The sequence below is a fragment of the Dermacentor variabilis genome, chromosome 7 (assembly GCF_050947875.1).
Source record: "Dermacentor variabilis isolate Ectoservices chromosome 7, ASM5094787v1, whole genome shotgun sequence".
In the NCBI taxonomy this organism is placed as follows: Eukaryota; Metazoa; Arthropoda; class Arachnida; order Ixodida; family Ixodidae; genus Dermacentor; species Dermacentor variabilis.
This window is the reverse complement of record NC_134574.1, coordinates 26,762,318-26,781,041: the sequence shown is the minus strand read 5'-3', so window position 1 is coordinate 26,781,041 and position 18,724 is coordinate 26,762,318. Positions and strand designations below refer to the sequence as shown.

The 18,724-nt window shown below is 44.2% G+C and overlaps 1 protein-coding gene across 3 annotated transcripts in view; it reads right to left on the bottom strand.

Moving 5' to 3' along the window:
• The window catches only part of Adck1 (aarF domain containing kinase 1), a 166,337-nt gene that overhangs the window by 122,952 nt on the left and 24,661 nt on the right, over positions 1-18,724 (bottom strand). For all 3 annotated transcript variants that reach the window (XM_075698334.1, XM_075698336.1, XM_075698335.1), the window contains exon 3: positions 14,563-14,646. In XM_075698334.1, coding sequence (XP_075554449.1) covers positions 14,563-14,646 — 84 coding nt within the window. The remainder of the gene's footprint in view (positions 1-14,562; positions 14,647-18,724) is intronic.

Below are 18,724 nucleotides of genomic sequence, written 5' to 3'. Positions count from 1 at the left end.
CCATACACTCAATTCTGGGCTTGCACTGCTGGCTTGAAACAATGGCTCGGAGAGATCCATCTATGCCAATTCAACTACCGTCTGTTGGACGCTGCCACCTCTTTGTGTGACACTTGTCTTGCCCATTTGGTTGAGTATTTTCGCCTCCATTTTCTGTTTGGGACAATCCCTGGAATTCGCCTCATGTGGGCCATTGCAATTCAAGCACTTCATTCCTTTTAGTGTGCATAAAGATATGTGACGACTGCCTGCACAGTGGAGGCATGTCATCTGGCCTGTGTAGACAGTGCTGACATGTCCTGGCTTTATACACTTGCAACACTACAGTAATCGAGGCATATAAGGACATACCAAGTGTCTCACGTAGCCCACCTTGACATGATCAGGTAGCGTGCCACCCTCGAAAAGAACCCTGACGATCGTCGAGCGACCTAAGTGATAAAAGTCGATGACTGTCACTGTTGAAGACTGAAGCCGTTGGAACCCTCCACCACTGATGTCAATCACTACATCAGTTGTGATGTCCCAGTGCACCACCGGGCACAATGAACAACCGGACTTCTACGTGTCCTAGTGTGTGCACAGTCTTCAGTTTTTTTAGGACGGCCTGTGTTGCTACTTCCACTATGACGTTTTTCTTGGTGTTGAAGCGCACTTTGTTAATTCCTTTTGGAACCACATTAACAAGGTAGGTGTTAGAGAATCTGCCTGTGTATGGAATTTAAATTCTTAAAGATGTCAAGAGGCACAAAAGCAATCCTGTAAGTTCGAGCAGGCGGTCCGTCAGGGCCCTGCTCAATCGTGTCTTTAGTTGTCCTGCAGTATCTCCTCTTCAGTCGCTTGCCCTCCTCCACCACGGTGGAGTCGTCGTCGGAGTCCGCAGGCTAGCTGTTAGATAACCAGAGACCGGACCTCTCCATGTCGGCGTGACGAGCCTTACACAATATCACTAGGGGGACAAAGTGCAAAGAGGCGTGCTCAACGCAAGCGATGGTGTGTAGTCTGTCATTGCCTCGAATGGCTTCTCGTCCAAGAAGCACAATTATGATTCCACTGTATCAAAACTATCGTAGCAAGGTAAGAGGCTATGATTGCTCAGTTCACTCTGTGTGGCACATGGGGAGACAGGATAGCAAACGTGAACACATGCACGGTCAGCTATTCAGCATTGGACAGTGATGCCGGAGGGAAGGTACACACTCCAAAATAAGGCTGCAATGACACGTCCCCAGGGATCGCACGAGCGAATGGCCCAAGTCGCACGCGAACCAGAGATGGGTGGTCTAAGGGGTTCCCACACTGTGAAGCCCACAGGAGGTTTCCCACATTGTTCAGTGGTTTCGGGAGAAGAGACACCGGAAACGTCATGAACAATTTCGGACATTCACAATCCAGTGAGAGCCAGAAAATATCGAAATCCTTAGCAACCCGATGGAAGTCAGTGGAACTTCATGAAGCTTCCATGCAACCAAGGAAAGGACAAACAGACGAGCACTAACTGCGACTTCCTATGGAAAGAGGGTGTGCCCAGGACATACGTTAACCACTTTGCTGCAACCAAATATGTGCTTGTAAGACAAATTGCAATATTGTAGCCTATGAGCATCTTTTTTAATCTCATTATCCTCTTGTTGCCTATTCAAGGGTACACACAGTGCAATAAGTTGAGAGCTGCAAATGTGCCCTTAGTAAACTACACCAGTTAGCAGTCAGCAGTTGTCCTCATCCTGTCTGTCTCTATCCTGCGCCTTGCATTTGTGTTTTACCCAAACAACATAGCCTTAAAGGGGCCCTCAACCACTTTTTATTGTAGTGAAGAAAGGCATCTGAAGTGAAAATAGGCCACATCAGAAACACTTCGCCGAAAAAATTATTTTAATGCGTTCAGCAGAAGTGGAGTTATTGCCAATCAAACACGGCCTCCGCTGTGCCTCCCATTCCTTCTTTAATGTCTTGCACTGTGAAGGCTATGGTAGAGTGGGGCGTGCCCACAACACTCCGCCTTCTAAATGTCACCGTGGTGCGCAGTTCAAGTTTCACTTTGGATGTTAATGTAGACTCCACGACTTCTGATTTTGGTGCCTATGATGCGCTAAGTGTAAGCCAAACGCATTTGTCCCCAGCAAGTCCCAGTGCGCTTAGCTAGTGAGCTCGTGGTGGCACCCCGCGGCCGCCACAGTATCTACGCTCCGTAGCAGATCACAGCCACCGATAGCAACTGCATATGGGAATCCGCTTTATTACGAAATAAAGTGTCCAGAAGAGAGTGAGGAGCAGGCTTCTGGTTGAAAAGAGAGCGTTTCTGAGAAAGGTGACTTCGCACTCTGCTTGCGAGTTCCACACACTGTGTATGACAGCAAAACTTGACTGAGATGTTCACAGCAGCATACGCTACCAGCAGATTATGTTATTTCACCAAGCCGAAGGGATAGTTCAGGACCCCTTTAAATGACTAGCAAAATGTACCCAAAAGCAAGTTGGGGTCACCTGCAGAGCTGTGGTAAAATTAACTACAATTTCCAACGTGTACTTGCAACAGTGCAAAGCGTGTAACCACTTCATGCAAAAAGTTAAGCAACTTCGACCGGAAGCCACTGGGCCTCTGAATAACTCTTAGACAACGTTTTAAGCAACCTCATTGCTGGCATTGCCTCTGCAGTGTGGCATGCTCGGGGAGAGCACACAAACGATCACGTCACGCCTGAACACACAGATACAAAGGTGAAATGACGAACGGAAGCCAGAAGCACTGCAACTACTGTTGAACTGCAGCAATTTCTTGCAGGGACAACTGACGATGACGATAACCAAGTAGTGCTTTTTTTTTCTATTTATTTATTTATTGCATCAGCTTAAGCAAAAAATTGCTTTTCCTAAGAAAGACCTTTTCTTCAAGAAAAACTAAATCTAACAGCAAACCAGAATGCATGACTTTCAATTGTGGAGGCAGGTATATCACACAGGCGAAGCTGGCAGCCTTTACTTCTGTTGCTCAGATAACATAGCCACATGATTAGTACAGTGTTTACGTCAGCTAAAAACTTTAAGACTGTTTTAAAATGAAAAAGCGGCTAATTGCTCAGAAAGAATGGCTGGTGAAGAGGGATGTACTCATGACATGCAGGATAAAAGTACTTTTTATACTGGGCTTCTATTTCAGGACACTGGCCAAGAACATTGAGGACAGTAAGAATGTCACCGCATCTATCACATGTCGGAGGATCACTTCGAGTAAGGAGCTAGGAGGGTGCTCCATAGGTATATCCTATCCTCAACCTGCACAGATGCACTTCCTTGTGTATTGTTGTTTTCTCAGAGATCCATTTCCCTATTCTTGGTTTGATTATATGTAGTTTATTTGACACTTCAGTATCCTGCTGCCGTTGCCAATATTTCCGCAACTCCAGGTGCAGGAAAAGCTTTAGGTCTGTGGGAAGGATAGGTATCTACGTTTGTGTCTGTATATCCAAAAATTACTGATGTGGCACTTTCGTCTGCAGCTACATTGCTTTTTATGTCTCTTTGTCCGGGTGCCCAGCATACTATGATGACTTGCTAGCCCATATAAGCTGAGCATAACAAGTCGTACAGTTTGTTGAAAACTAGATTCTTGTGTTTTCGTAGATTCATTAGGGCTCTAACGATGCTCAATGAGTCTCTGAACACAACTGCTTTTGCTAGATTCATTAGCTGTATGTGCTTAACTGCCAAGAGGATTGCGTATGCTTCGGCTGTGAAAATACTTGTACGCGGATTTAGTGCACTGGATACTGAAAAGGGGGTCCCAAAGCTGCGTAAGCAACACCAGTAAGAGATCTAGAAGCGTCCATATAAAATTCTGCACAGGAGTACTTCGCCTGAAGTTCGAGGAAGCACAAACGTATACAAGTCTCAGGTGCATGCTTGGAAATCTCAATAAAAGAGACATCGCACTCAACAGACTGCCCCTCCCAAGGCGGTGGAAGCCGACTGGGAGCCACTACTCTTGAGGTAGCATGCCCGTTTCTTCAGCCGGTGCTTCTAAATGCAGGGACAAAGAATTCAATAAAGCCTGGCAGCCAATATGCTGCTCATAGCGGAATGGCATACGTGTCCTATGTCAGCTTTTAGTTTCAAGGAGTAAGATAAACTTGAATATGTTCTTTGGAGATGCGGGGACCATTAATCTGACTCAACATACAGGCTTTCTACCGGGCTAGTCTTGAAGGCACCTGTACCAAGCAAGATACCCAGATGGTGAAATGGGTCTAACATCTTTAAAGCACTAGGTGTTGCAGAGTTCTAAACTATGACTCTGTAGTCAAGGCATAAAAGCAGTGTCGGAACAGAACGAAAACCAATATGAAAACTGAAAAAAAAAAGGATATTTTTGTCCAGAACGTGAATGCAACCAAAAAATTATTTATTATTTTGTTGCGGAGTGAAACTGAAACATCTTTGATCGGTTTTCGATTCAAGGAGAAAGTTGGCAACCCAAAACAACCGGCTTCAGGCAACGTCAGAATTGGCGCACATATGTCGGGCAGGGATAGTGCGACTGGTCGAGCGTTCGACTGTAGTAAGCCTGCCGCTTGGTGCACTAGGAGGTCGGCGTTGTAGGATAACCCAGGGCTTGCGCACTAAAAATCCAATTGTTTCATCTTCTACAGGTACAATTCTTGGCTACTGAAGTTTTATGGTTCGTTTAAGTTTCTTTTATCGGAACAGTGGTCTCGCATTTCAGTGAGTACACTTGATGATGTGCTGCTTCTGAGATCACGTTCAGAATTCATAATTCACTTATTGACATATTTTCATTCCGTTTTTTTTTTTTTTTTTTTCACGTTCCTTGGGCTACAGTGCAGGTCGTGACATTCTCACTTTCTTATCTTGACCCTTCGTAAGTTTACGATATGGATATTCAACTACCCCGAAAGTGTGGTTGATGCGAAGGTAACATAAGAAATGGCACTCCAAAAAATTTGTGTTGCGAAAAAAAAGAAAGCAAGAATGTCACGACCTTCAGCACGCATTTAGCTATGCAATCGATACTTAACAAGCCCTCTATCACATTCTTTAAGTTCCCCAGGCTCTCCAGAAAGTTAGACGGAAAAAACATTCTGCTTAATAAAATTCAATAAAATGTTCTCAAGATATTGCTCTGAAACTTCTATAGAAGCATCAGGGAGACATTCTAAACACTTGTGCCAATTTTCATCAAGATCCATGAAGAAATAAGGAAATTGACTGTCAAAGCCATGTCCCCCCTCAAGTTTCTTTTATCAGAACAGTGGTCTCGCATTTAAGCGAGTACATTTGATGACGTGCTGCTTCTAAGATCACGCTCAGAACTGATATTTCACTGAGTGAAAAAAATAAATACTGTTTTTATAGTTACTTTGCTTCGAAAATTTTGACATGCAAACCAAAACTGTTATAACATGTTACGGATGATTTTTCAATGGAACAAAGCTTAAAGGGACACTAAAAGCAAATAGTAAGTCAAGCTTAATCAAATTATGTGGTTTAATGTGCCAAAACCACTTTCTGATTATGAGGCACGCCGTAGTGGAGGACTCCGGAAATTTCGACCACCTGGGGTTCTTTAATGTGCACCTAAATCTAAGTACACGGGTGTTTTTGCATTTCGTCCCCATCGAAATGCAGCCGCCGTGGCCGAGATTTGATCCCGCGACCTCGTGCTCAGCAGCCCAACACCCTAGCCACTGAGCAACCACGGCGGGTATAGTAAGTCAAGCTAAAAGTTAAAGTGATAGATTAGTGCTAGAGAATTCCTAAGGCATCAATATTATTGCAAACGGAGCCTCAGTAATAAAGAAATTGAGGTTAATGCAGGTCCTGGTTAGAGTCTCCCCCAGGACTTTCAAGTACTTGCCTGATAACGAAGGCACTCCTACTTTATATTCTATCACTAGTGCTCAACCACTTGTTATAAAAACATTGTTGTATTGAATTATAAGGCGAAAGAAAATGTTACTTGTCCAGTTCTATTCCATCTTTAGAAAAAAGAACTCATTGGCTTTACCCTTGGCAACGACGCAGGCGGTCGAAAGGTTTTGTTTTCGCTCGACTCTGTGCTGTCCACGCTTTCGTGTTTCAGTAGTTTCGTCATTGTGTAATGCTGCCTGTTTTGCTGGCTCACGAAACTCGCACAAACTGCAAGTAGCAGATAATTCCACTTCCAAGTGATGTTGCAGGATGCCTGAACGGTCCAGGCCCACTTGAGCAAAAGCAGCTTCAGTGGCGAATCCACCGCTCTGTCTTGGCTTGGTATCACCATGGCCATGCATCAGTGTTTTGTGCACAAAACCGTACCACTGTCTGTCGTGCGCCATTTTACTCACCGGTGGCAGCAAAGGGCAATGGTGGCGTATGCAACGTCACCACTCCCTGGTTGGGTGGCGGGATATTTTAATTGCGATAAAGGTATTGGGGCTCTTCAGATGCAATTTTCTCATAAACAAAGTCTTTTCTTGGCTCAAAACAAGAGTTGCGAGGTATCTGTAATGGTATTTAAACAGTACACATGGACCTTCTCTTTCCCTTTTGTGTCTCTTTAAACGATAACAAAAAACATTTCATTCTGACACCCTGTGTATAAGGGTTTTGTTTAAGCTAAGGAGGCATCTCCTGTCACGCTTCCCCATTATGTGCTTGACAAGAGCTTCAGCAAATTCATAGCCTTCAGGCACTTCGTTTTCAGATACTCCAGGTGTGGGACAAAATTTAACTTGCAGTCTAAAATGATAACTAAAAATTTATGTTCATGGCTCACATTTATTCATTCTTCCTCGAGATCTATCACAGAGAGCACACATGCTTTTTTGTGGGTTTAGTCTAAATCCATTCTCGTCCCTCCATTTAGAAATCAGGTTGAGGCCAAGCTACCCCTGTCGCTCGCAGATAGCAAGATTACAAGATTTGAAACTGATTTGCACATCATCCACATACACAGAATAAAACATTATGCACAGTATGACAGTATGGAGAGAGCTTATTTTTATAACAAATAGAGCACAGCACCGCACACCACCTTGTAGTACACCAGTCTCCTGCATAAATGGATGAGAAAGAACATTGCCAACTCTAACACGGAATGTGTGATAAGACAGATAACTATGAATTGCCTCAGCAAGTTACCTCGCACACCAATTTCTGCCTGATCACGAAGGACCCCAAAATGCCAAGTGGTTTCATAAGCTTTCTCCATGTCTAAAAATACAGACAAGAGAAAAACTCTTTATACACAAAGGCATCAGGATATTGATGTGGACAAGGCGATCTGTTATGGATCTACCTTCCCTGAAACCGGACTGTCGGGGATATAGTGTTTTGCTGCTTTCAAGAAAATGGGCCAGGCATCGGTTAGTCATTTTCTCACAGTTTTCATAGGCAAATTATTAGGGCTATAGGCCTATAACTGCTGGCTCAAGTCGGGTCTTTGAGATTGGGAATTATTACTGTCCCTTTCCACGTAGCTGGGATGCAGCCACCACAGAAAATGGAGTTAAAAAGGAATAGTAGTGCTTTATAGGTTTCATATTTTAAGTGTCTGATCATGTCGTAAGCTATTCCGTCTCTTCTTGGCACCGATTTGTTACAACTCAGTGGGGCCTGAAACTCAGCCATGTTGAAAGGAGGGATGTGTGATCCATTCTTTGTTATTTTCTGATCCAGGGACAATTGCTCTGCTTGCCACTGGTATCCTAGAAATGCATGTGTATATTGAGGTGAACTGGAAATATCCTAAAAGTGAGCACCTAGAAAAGCATTGTGGTCTTCAAGAGTATTTCCATGAATGTTTACTAATGGTAGAGGATGGGTTTACTGGCCACTTAATTTGTTAACTCTGTTTCAGGATTTTCTTTCATTTGTATAAGAGCGTATGCCTAATATGTATTTTTGTCAGCTTTCCCTTTTGGCACAGTGGCGCGTTCTTCTACCCTCAGTGTCGGTTTCCTTGAAGTTATTAGATTTTTTGCGGTTGGAGTCATGAAGGTGACCCTCAAGCCTTATTTTGCGTTTTTTGCACTTCCCTACAATCATCATTCCACCAGGGAACACGCCATTTTGAATGCGATCCTTGTGTTCCTGGGATGCACTACATTCACAACAAATGCTGCGAAGTATGCCACTGCGTCGGTGATGTTGGGTGTACAGTTGTCATTCCAGGTTAAGTGCGAGAGCTCTCTGTATCGTTTCCAGTCGGAAGAATCAATTTTCCACTGGGGAATTTGGGGAGAGGTTTTACCACATTTTGTTAATGTTAAAACGATCAGGAAGTGGTCACTCCCTGAAGGGTTTTTGATGATGTTGCACTCCAGAGAGGGCATGAGTGAATTTGGTGCGATACTTAAATCTATAGATGAGAATGTTTTGTGTGCCACACTGTAGAATCTTGGCACTTTTCTTCTGTTTAGCAATTACGCACCTGTGGAGAAGAGCAAGTTTTTAATTAGGCCCTCTCTTATGTCATGAGAGTCCCCCCACTGAGTGCTATGTGCATCTAGATTTTCAAAACAATATACAGTTCAGGAAGTTCAATGATAAAGCTTAGAAAGCCTGTTCTGGAAGGTTGATAATTTCGGAAATGTATGGAGGGCATATGGTGACCAAGTTCTCGAAAATCACCGCTCAGGCTGCGGCTGCCTCAAGGGGAGTCCGGGGGAGTTCAAAGAAGTAACCGCTGACAAGCAACACCTTTGTCCACTGTGATTGCAACACCACCTGACAAGGCAAGTGCATTGTCACGGTCTTTCCATAAAATGGCGTATTACCTGAAGAAATTTCTTTGTGTTGGTTTTAGGTGTCTCTCCTGAACACATTACACCTTTGGATTGTATATGTGCATAAGTGCTTTAATGTAATTGAGGTTGTGGATAAGACCTCTCAAATGCTAACGCAAAACTTGTGTATCTATATCATTAGTGTTTCTGTGCTGTGTGTCAAGGAGGAGTCACGTTGGCTCACAAAGCCTTTCTAAGTCCCGTAATCCGTGGTTTATTTGTCTTGCAGCGGTATCGAGAATCGCGCCGCTCCCGAAGCACTGTCTGCGCCGTCTGGCTTGGAGTTGTGTCTATCGACTACTGAGAGCCGCTGGACTTCCGCTCATTCGAGCAGGGTGTTTTCGGTGTAGGCCTTCAAAAAGCAGGGCCTTGGAGGCCACCAACTCAGAGGTCGATGGGCCCTCCTTCAGAGACGCGAAGCAGAGCTGGCTGCTGTCGCCTGGGAGCTGGTGGCACTGCCGTGATCACACTCTTTGTGGGCCAAGCAGATGCCGGAGTCTGCTGTAGCACTGCCCCCTTACGCGTCACATCAGCATTCCCTGCGGTACGGAGAAAGGATATGCGCTTGCACGCTTCTTGAAAAGAAATATTTTCTTTTATTTTGATATTAATAATATCTTTCTTTTTCTTCGACGTAGGACAGGATCGTGAATATGCTGCATGGCCACTGTTGCAGTCTGTACAGTGTAGCACACTACAGTAAAACCTCGTTAAACCGTACCTGCTTAAACAGTAGTTTCATTTTAAAAGTAGTAAAGTCAAATCCCCGACTCAGCGGCCATTGAACATAATGTGTTTTGTGTCCGCATAAACTGTACCAGCTTATTGCGTACGCATCGGTCAAAACGTAGCGTTGAAACTTTTCATCGCAAAAACACGGCGGTGCGTCGTCTCCATCGGGCGGTTCGGCAGAACAACAAGCCTCAGAGATCTGAACAACGGCCTCCAAGCACCCTGTACATGTGCACGTGAAGCCACATCAACATCAACATCATTTCGACACCGTGCCAGAGAGCGTTGTGGCATCGCGCAAGCAAGGACTCGCGTCATGTCGAAGCTCGGATAAAAACGATGCCAGGTTCTCAGCATAGAAGAAAAATTAGACATCGTCCGTGCTATCGAACGTGATGCGAAGAAGACGGCGCTGGCACGCGACAGGGATCTGCTGTTGACTACGGTGTGTGGCATTTGGAATGCGAAGAAGTTGCTCGGCAGCGCTGCTGCGACCATGAAGACATGTCTGCTACGAGGTTTGACTTTTCGCCATCGTTGCCTCTGTTGTTGCCGAAGTGTCGACTAGCAACAGTGATGAGGACAACATGAAATGCGACAACACAGGCGATTCAGGCCCGACAGTGGCATAAGCTGCGCGTTACGTCAGCCTCATGAAAGCAATCGTCGTAACGAGAACAGGTGCACGATAACGTAACTCTATTCCAAACTCCAGCACCCGGCAATGAAAAAGACGCCCCGGGACTTCTGCAGCACTACTGCGCGCGTGCACGGAGAATACGTAACGCCAACGAGGAATCTGACATGCAAGTGTTTGCCAAGAAGAGGGGGCTGGCTGAAAAGTTGGCACGCAGCTTCAGTAAGTTTGAGGCCGCTGTCATCGTGCAAGGCCGCCACGGCATCAAAGGAAAATAACACTTTTGTCGCGCGAAGTGAATAAATACTGCATGTTTTTTCCCCTTTCATTGCACTCTCTCTGATTTCCGTTTTCAACAAGTAAGTGGGCGATCTCATGCTATTTCGGTTAAACAGTACTACCGTTTAGTACGTACTTTTTCCAAGCTCCGGCCAACTACGGTTTAACGAGGTTTCACTGTACTACATTAATTAGAAGCGTGTTCACGGTGATCGCATTTTGCACACATCAGTCAGCCATGGCCGCTTTGAGAACCATGAACAAATCTTAGGCACTTGAAACATCTCCGAGGATACAGGATGTACAGCCTTACTCTCATCTTTGTGTATCCTGTTTAAAGGGATTGTGACTGCTTGCTCATCGCAAAGGTGAAGATAAACCATTTTGTAGGGATTTCTTTATTGTCGTGCTTAATCTTTATTCCTATGTGCTTCAGTGACATTCTGTTCTTTCCAGCCCTCTAGGAGCTCTCCTTCACTGAGATTCAATAGGTCACTATCAGAGGTCACGCCTTTGCTTGTGTTCACTGACCTAAGAGAGTGTCACAGTGATTGCCGAATGCCACCAGATCTGAGAGCTCATGTTGGTCCTTGTTGCAAACCTCAAGGAGCCACTGGCCATTCAGTCACTTTGTAACCTGGACCCCATGTGTTGTTGAGACATTTAGAAATGCCGAAAGTCAAAATTGTCCTAACAGTCGTTTCAGGGTTCAGACTCTAAATCACGTTGTGGGGTTGTTCGACTGTCATGCATCCCCTTATGTTGTTTTCCCCACATGGCTCTCATGTCTCCTGTAATCTGGCTTCTCCCTGTAGCGAAGTTCCGGCGACAATGGTGTGGTTACAGCATATTATGAGAGATGGCATGAGTGTTGCACTGCTAACGCGACCTAACGGTGAAGTTCGTCGGGCGCGACAGGGAGTAGGTTCTTCCTCTTGGGCTTGCGGTCAGTGAGTGGCGTGGACGTTCCGCGCCTGCGCCCACCTACGCTTCGCGGGACCGTCCCGAGAAAAGCTTAGGAGCACGACACCAGAATGGACGAACACAATCATTCGAACGCGCCATTGTTTGCATGAACGTACACACGTACGATTAGACATTCGTGTCCAGCATGTGGGCAAACATATTCGCTTGCTGTAGTCGCTACGAGTCGAACTTGCTCGATTTGTTAAAAGCACATTAGCATGTTCTGTGGATAGTAATTTGGTTAGCAGGCATTAGTGTAGAAAGGTGCACAATAAATGCCCTCATAATTGTTTGCACTACAGTGTTGTCGTTCCTTTGTCGTAAGAGCACATGCGAGATACCACAATGAAAAACATGGGATTCCTTGTATTTGAAAAAAAATTTGAAGTTTTCTTTGGTGCACCCTCTTTTCAAAAGAGGGCTATCTTTGAGTCAGGGGAATGATGTAGGCATCAAGTGTACTGATTTTGGCAGCGATGCCAGCCGCCCACCACAAAGCCCAAAAAAGGGGACGTGACAAGATTTCTGTATAAACAAAGCCTTCCATCACCAGCTGTACACAGCCACTACAACCCAATATGTGCAACCAAGGTTGGTTATAGCACACAGGGTTAATCCTTGATGCCTAGAAGATCGGAAGCTAGTAGAAGAGGAGAAGACTGGAAAGAGGAGGACTGAAAGTGCGAGAGAGAGATGAAGATTGCAGAGGATGAAAAAAAAAAAAAGAATCACTGCCCAAGCACTCCGTACAGATGGTTAACCAGTAAAGCTGAAACGTGTGACCCCAGTGTTTATCACTGGGTTAATCCTGACGGTTCCCTAAACGACGGCTTGGTAGGCTGCTAATTTCGGTATGCAGTTGCTGATTGCACTCAGTTGCACGAGCCTGTTCTTGTGCTCGGGCTGCAGCATTGGTACGGCCTAGGCGAGCTCGTTCCCGGTTCTGCTCACGGCTTTGCTGGCACCTAACGCCTGCTGATGCAGCCGACCCTGTGATGGATGGAAACAACTTTATAGAGAACCCGGCGAAGTTTAACGACCCGGGCTCAGGTCTCCAATGAGAGGACTTCGAGGCCTTGCCTCGTCGCCACTTCTCAGGCTCGCTGGACTGCCCATTCCTGTGTCTTGAGCTTGGAGCTGCGCAGAGCGGCAGCCCACTTCTACGCAAGAGCCTCCAGAGCTACTTCCACTTTAGCTGTTATTACAGGGTACTCCCACAAGTACGAGAGCATCACTCTAGTTGCCTGACAACACTTGCAAAGAGCACTCGGGTATTGCGCTGGGAAAATGTGCCGCATTTGCACCGGACTAGAGAAAGTGTGTGTCTGCAGTTGTTGTAAGACGACTGCCTGACAACGTTTCAGTTTGGGTTGAGGTGGGGGCAATATTCGCCTGCCTAAGTGGTAGTGCTTGGTGATGCATCTGACAGCGTTCCCGCGTGTTTCGTACCAGGACGTCCGAACTTGAAGAGAGGGTCTCCGACTATGTGCAGCAGATCATTCCTCATGCAGAGCTGTGTGCTACCTTGTTAAGTTAGGGGGGCTTTTGTCGGTGGGGGTGGTGACGTGCACTGGGAACCACATGGTCGCAGTGCTATTGAAGTGCTGTCAACCAGCTTTTCTTAGGATCTGGAGAGCTTCGGAGGAAATGCGCCTCTGTGTGTAGTTACGAACTGCGGACTGTGAGCCACTAAGAACTACCTCGCAATAGGGGTCGGCAAGCGCAAGCGCAATCGCAACCTCTTTCACTATTTCTAACTATTACGTGCTAACATTACATGCGTGTGCAAGCCGAGATTCAACGTCTACGACTACCGCTGTGAACCGGTGTTCTTGTGTGTATTCTGCCACGTCTATGAAGCATGTAGTCCTCTTCCCACCAAAGAAGCACAGCAGTGCCTTGGCACAGGCCTGGTGTTGGCCCCCGTTATGTCCGGGTTGCATGTTTCGAGGGATAGAGGCGACGATGAGCATGTCGCTGAGGTTGGGTGGAATGACCGCGTTGGATGTGGTAATGTATGTATTGGATGGTAATGGATGTGGTAGGATGTACCGGCCCGTGGCTGTCAGGGACATGCGTTCGAGTTGCGAGACTCTTTGCACATCCACGATTTCCTCACGCGTGTTGTATACCCCCAGCTGCAGCAGACGAGTGCTCGTGGACTCCAGTAAGCCAAGGGGGATGTTGTAAGTCTTGCATATAAGGGTGTTCAGTTTCTCCCTTTCAGTGACATTCCAGCTGTGACACTGCCTTAGAGCGTCTCCACACCTTTGGGATGCGACCACTCGCCAGCATTTGTTGACATATGCCGTAAGAGCAGTGATCGAGGCATCATCGAGGTTTCGTAGAGTCTTGTTCGTAATCTTGTCGGGACCAGGTGGTGATTTGCCATTAAGGTCGTGGAGATCTGCGCAGATCTCTGACTCGTGGAATTCTTCATCGAGCGTTGCATTTGTATCGTCGGTGTAATCTCCTTGTTGGACATCGGGCCGTCGAGGAAAGTACTTGTCTAGCAGGTGTGTCACGCCCCTGTGAGAATTCAGCCATGTAACTGTAGTTGGTGGTGTAACTGTAGTTTGTCTCTCGTCCCTTTTCCTGCGCTAAAAACGTAAAAGTTATTGTACAGAATACTTAGCTTGTCACCAAGCATACACTAAACACTCCAGCCATAGCGTACATATTTGTGTACACAGTCAGTGCTTTTAAGTGCTGGTAAGGGAAGACGCATGGATATAAAGTATCGGATAAATTGAACCCGTGCCATACTCAAGGTAGCTTCGTTTCCCTTTAATGTGCACAGCCATGCCACATGCAACCACTTTAATGAAGGCACTAACACATTCAGTATGACACATTCTGTTTGTAATGGTGCAATAAAAGTTTTTTTCTTCCTCAAAATGCTTGCAGCCAATAATTAACTTGTGCATCTGCTTCAAATCAATGATTCTCTTTATGAAAAGACACAACACAGCTGAATTTACAATCAGCTGATATTTAATGACTAAATGCGCGTCCATCCGAAAAACCAGAAAGCATCATATTACCACTTTGACTTGTCTTCGATGGTGTCTCAAACAACTTTGTGCAATAAAATTTTGCAACTTTGACAGATTTATTGACAGGTTATCACAATCCAAGATGCCAGGGGATAAGAATGCTCACCTCAGAGCGTGCCTTGGCGTATTCCTCAGAGTCCTGGTCCATTCCCAGGGTGGCCATCTTGTAGTCGTACGCTATCCTGGACACCTGCGTAAAAGGGACGAGGTGTCATGACAGTGTTTGAAACCTAAGCACCAAGCTGAGCTCAGACAATAGAGCACTCGGCAAAGAATACAAAGTAAATGTGGAATACTAGATGGTGACACAAATCTTGTGACCATAAGCAGGTAAATACTACAATACTGCAAAGTCCTAATAAATTAAACTCACATTAAAGAAGCAAATTCTTGACCAACTATTTTAATGATGCTACTCACACTCATGACAGCCGACATTCTAGCCGAGATGACAAGGAAAAAATGGAGTTGGGCAGGCCACATATTTAATGTGCAAGGCAGATAGTGAACGGTATATTAGTTACAGCATAGGTGCCAAGGGAAGGGTGAAAGTTAGATAATGCAACAAAGTGATACAATTTGCAACTGGCGCAAAACAGCTGTGGTGGTGAAATAGTAGAGCAACCGCTTCATATGCGGGCGGCACTAGGTTTAATTTCTAGTGCCACCAGAAACCCACCAGTTTTTTTTCTTTTCTAGTGGATAGAGATGTATACTACGACCTGGTGCTCGGTTGTTTATATGGGTTCTCATCTCGAAAGTGGGCCCTATAGATATTTGAGAAGGTCTCCTGGCACCTCTTGTCCCCATCAGAGCTTTGGTGAAATAATCTAGCATTGCTGCTGCACTCCCTCTCATTTTTACACTTTTGAAAGCGGGCGCTGTTGGCTGCATGCTGAAAAATCCAACATGACAACAGCAGAGACCAAATTTTTCTTTGTGAATGCATTAGTCACATAAGTAATGCTTTTCTTTATTATGCATTCCCTATTTGCGCAGTGAGGATTGTCTTTCATGCTTCGCCGGAAAAAATGGTAGCAGATGATAAATGGGGTACGTGATACACGCTGGCATTGCAGAGAAGGCTGGCGCTGGGCAGTTCCCACCATACCAAACTTTACATTGTGCTTGGATCATGCCCAGTTCATTGGGACCGCATAATCATACTTGAAAACACAAAATTAGCTTCCTTTATTTAACCTAAGGGTGAGGGATTCTAAAGCACTGTAATCAACCGTGCCCAACAATGGTATGCCTTACAGCATGAAATTGTTGGATTATGAAATACTGGAACTATAGAATATATTGCTTCCCATAACAATATATATGATGGTATCATTTTTAAGTTTTATGGGATTAATAAAGATCACCTGCAGCAGATAGTATAATTTTTGTTCTTGAGCTGTATTAATTTAAGAGGCAGACGTTACTAGCACGAGAAATTGAAACATATCTAACAGAACTTCACTAATGAACATAATAATTAATTACTTTACAGCACATAATGCAATTTACAAATTGTAGCCAGTGAGACGTATCCACTTGAAATGAATTTCCAGTTTCTGAGATATTTTTTCGCAAAGTGCGAGACGAAATACATAGGCATTTCAGTTGCTTTTGTGCTCCATCGCATGAAAGAGCGTTTTGTTAAAAAAAGAGCAAGTCGAACAACAGTGCACATTTATGGCCAGTTTGAGGATACATATCTCCAAACTGGTGTAATCCTGGAAATTCATTCCACATGGATACACCTTGCAAGCTCACTGGCTACAATTCTTAAATTGCAATATGTGCCGTAAAGCAATTAATTAAAAATTTGTGACTTTTTGTTAACTGGTTAAATATGTGTTGATTTCTTTCTAATTTAATTTTAAGTGATTTCCACCGTTTTGAATAATCCAGCTAAAGGACTAGAGTTCTGTTATGTGCCACAGAGAATTTGTTAAAATTCTGAAAAACTAAAAAATGACTGCCTATTATAGGATGGCGCAGCTAACATTAGGCAAGCTATGCAAGGAAAAAGTTATTAAAAAAGGCACAGTGCAGCATACGATCTTAAGAGTTACAACATTCAGTCTTCAGAACTCTGACAGCCGAACACAGTCGGTTTTAAAATTGGATCTTGCACCGTGTTTTATAAATCTTATTTTCTTCCTCCAAGCTTGGTTAATGTTAGCGGGAACACACGGTACATGTCCAGAAGCTGTCAAATTTTATCGTGCAGTCAACATTTATCCTATATACGCTGGTGCAAACAACCTTCAGGAATGTCAACAGTTGGCTGAGTTGGTGACCACTCATTTTGGTAGTGGTTGTCCGGAGCGGCCATTCTGCTTTTAAGGCGAAAGCCTTTCTGTGTGTGAAGTTTGTGCCAGCAGACCTGATGACCAGAGTGTCCGCCAAAGCGTCATCACGCCATATGAAGACAGATTAAAGAATCAAAATTATTGATAGTGACAGTTAGTGAATGATAATGTTATAATAGAGATTGGTGGAGGTTAATAATGACTAGTAATAAGTAATAATGACAACTAAAAGTCGTAATGACTACTAATGACTCCAAAATGACCAATATGTCTAATGATGGCTTGTAATGATTACAATTGATTAGAAATGACTAGAAACGTATAGTAATCACAAAAATAACTACTAATGACTACAAAATGACCAATATGTCTAACGGCAGTTTGTAATGACCACAATTGATTACAAATGACTAAAAATGATTACTAGTGAGCAGTAATGACTAATAATGACTGAAATGACTTGTAATTACTAGTAATGACTACGAAATGACCAATATGCCTAACGACAACTTTTAATGACTACAACTGATTAGAAATGACTAAAAATGCTTAGTAATGACCAGTAATGACTAATGACTGAAATGACTTGTAATGACTACTAATGACTGCAAGTTGACCAATATGTCTAATGCCAAATTGTAATGCTTACAATTGCTTAGAAATGACTAAAAAAGCTTACTAATGACTGAAATGACTTGCAATGACTGCTGATGACCACGATATGACCAACATGTTTAACGATTGCTTGTAATGACCACAATCGATTACAAATGACTAAATATGCTTAGTAGTGAGCAGTAATGACTAGTAATGACTACAAAATGACCAATATGTCTAACAACAACTTGTAACGACAATTCATTATAAATTATTAAAAATGCTTAGTAATGACCAGTAATGACTGAAATGACTTGTAATAACTACTAATGACCATGACGACCAACATGTCTAACGACTTGTACTGACCCCAGTTGATTACAAATGACTAAATATGCTTAGTAGTGAGCAGTAATGACTAAAAGAAAGAAGAGAAAAAGAGGCAAAGAGAATGAGGCAAATGATAAGAGGAGGAAGAGTAGGCTTTCGACGTTCACCTCTTAAGAGAGATCTTAAGAGACCCTGTAATTTTTTGTGTTGCAATTTTGTTTTGCGCTTCAGGCATTGAAAACAATACTATCGAACATAGAGGGCCATTACAATACCATCACAACACTGCCTTAAATGTTTTCTATCGGCATGTATCACTTCTGATGTTGTCTGTTCATCTTATATTTAGGCTCTTTCAATGTAACTAGTTACACTAGCTCATGCCCCCTAGCAGGAGCAAAAAGGAGAGACTTAATAGATAGTTTTAGAATAGTGGTCCGAAAAGTTTGGGGCCCCAAAGACCTTTGCAGGTATTAGCGTTAGGCCACGCATGAGTGAAGAGATTTAGCATAGGGCTTTGCATTTGTGGATAGCACTTTGCACTCGCAGCGCCACCCTGGCACCAAAAAAAAGCTACTCATCATCATCATCATCGTCAGCCTGCTTTATGTCCACTGCAGGACGAAGGCCTCTCCCTGTGATCTCTAATTATCCCTGTCCTGCGCCAACCGATACCAGCTAGCGCCCGCAAATTTCCTAATTTCATCGCTCCACCTAGTCTTCTGCCGTCCTCAACTGTGTTTCCCTTCTCTTGATGTCCATTCTGTGACCCTAACAGTCCAACAGTTATCTAACCGGCACATTACATGACCTGCCCAGCTCCATTTCTTTCCCTTGATGTCAATTAGAATATTGTCTATACCCATTTGCTCTCTGATCCAAACCGCTCTCTTTCTGTCTCTTAACGTTATGCCTAGCAATCTTCATTCCATCGCTCTTTGCACAGTCCTTGATTTGGTCTCAAGCTTCTTTGTCAGTCTCCAAGTCTCGGCCTCATATGTGAGCACCAGTAAAATGCACTGATTGTGCACCTTC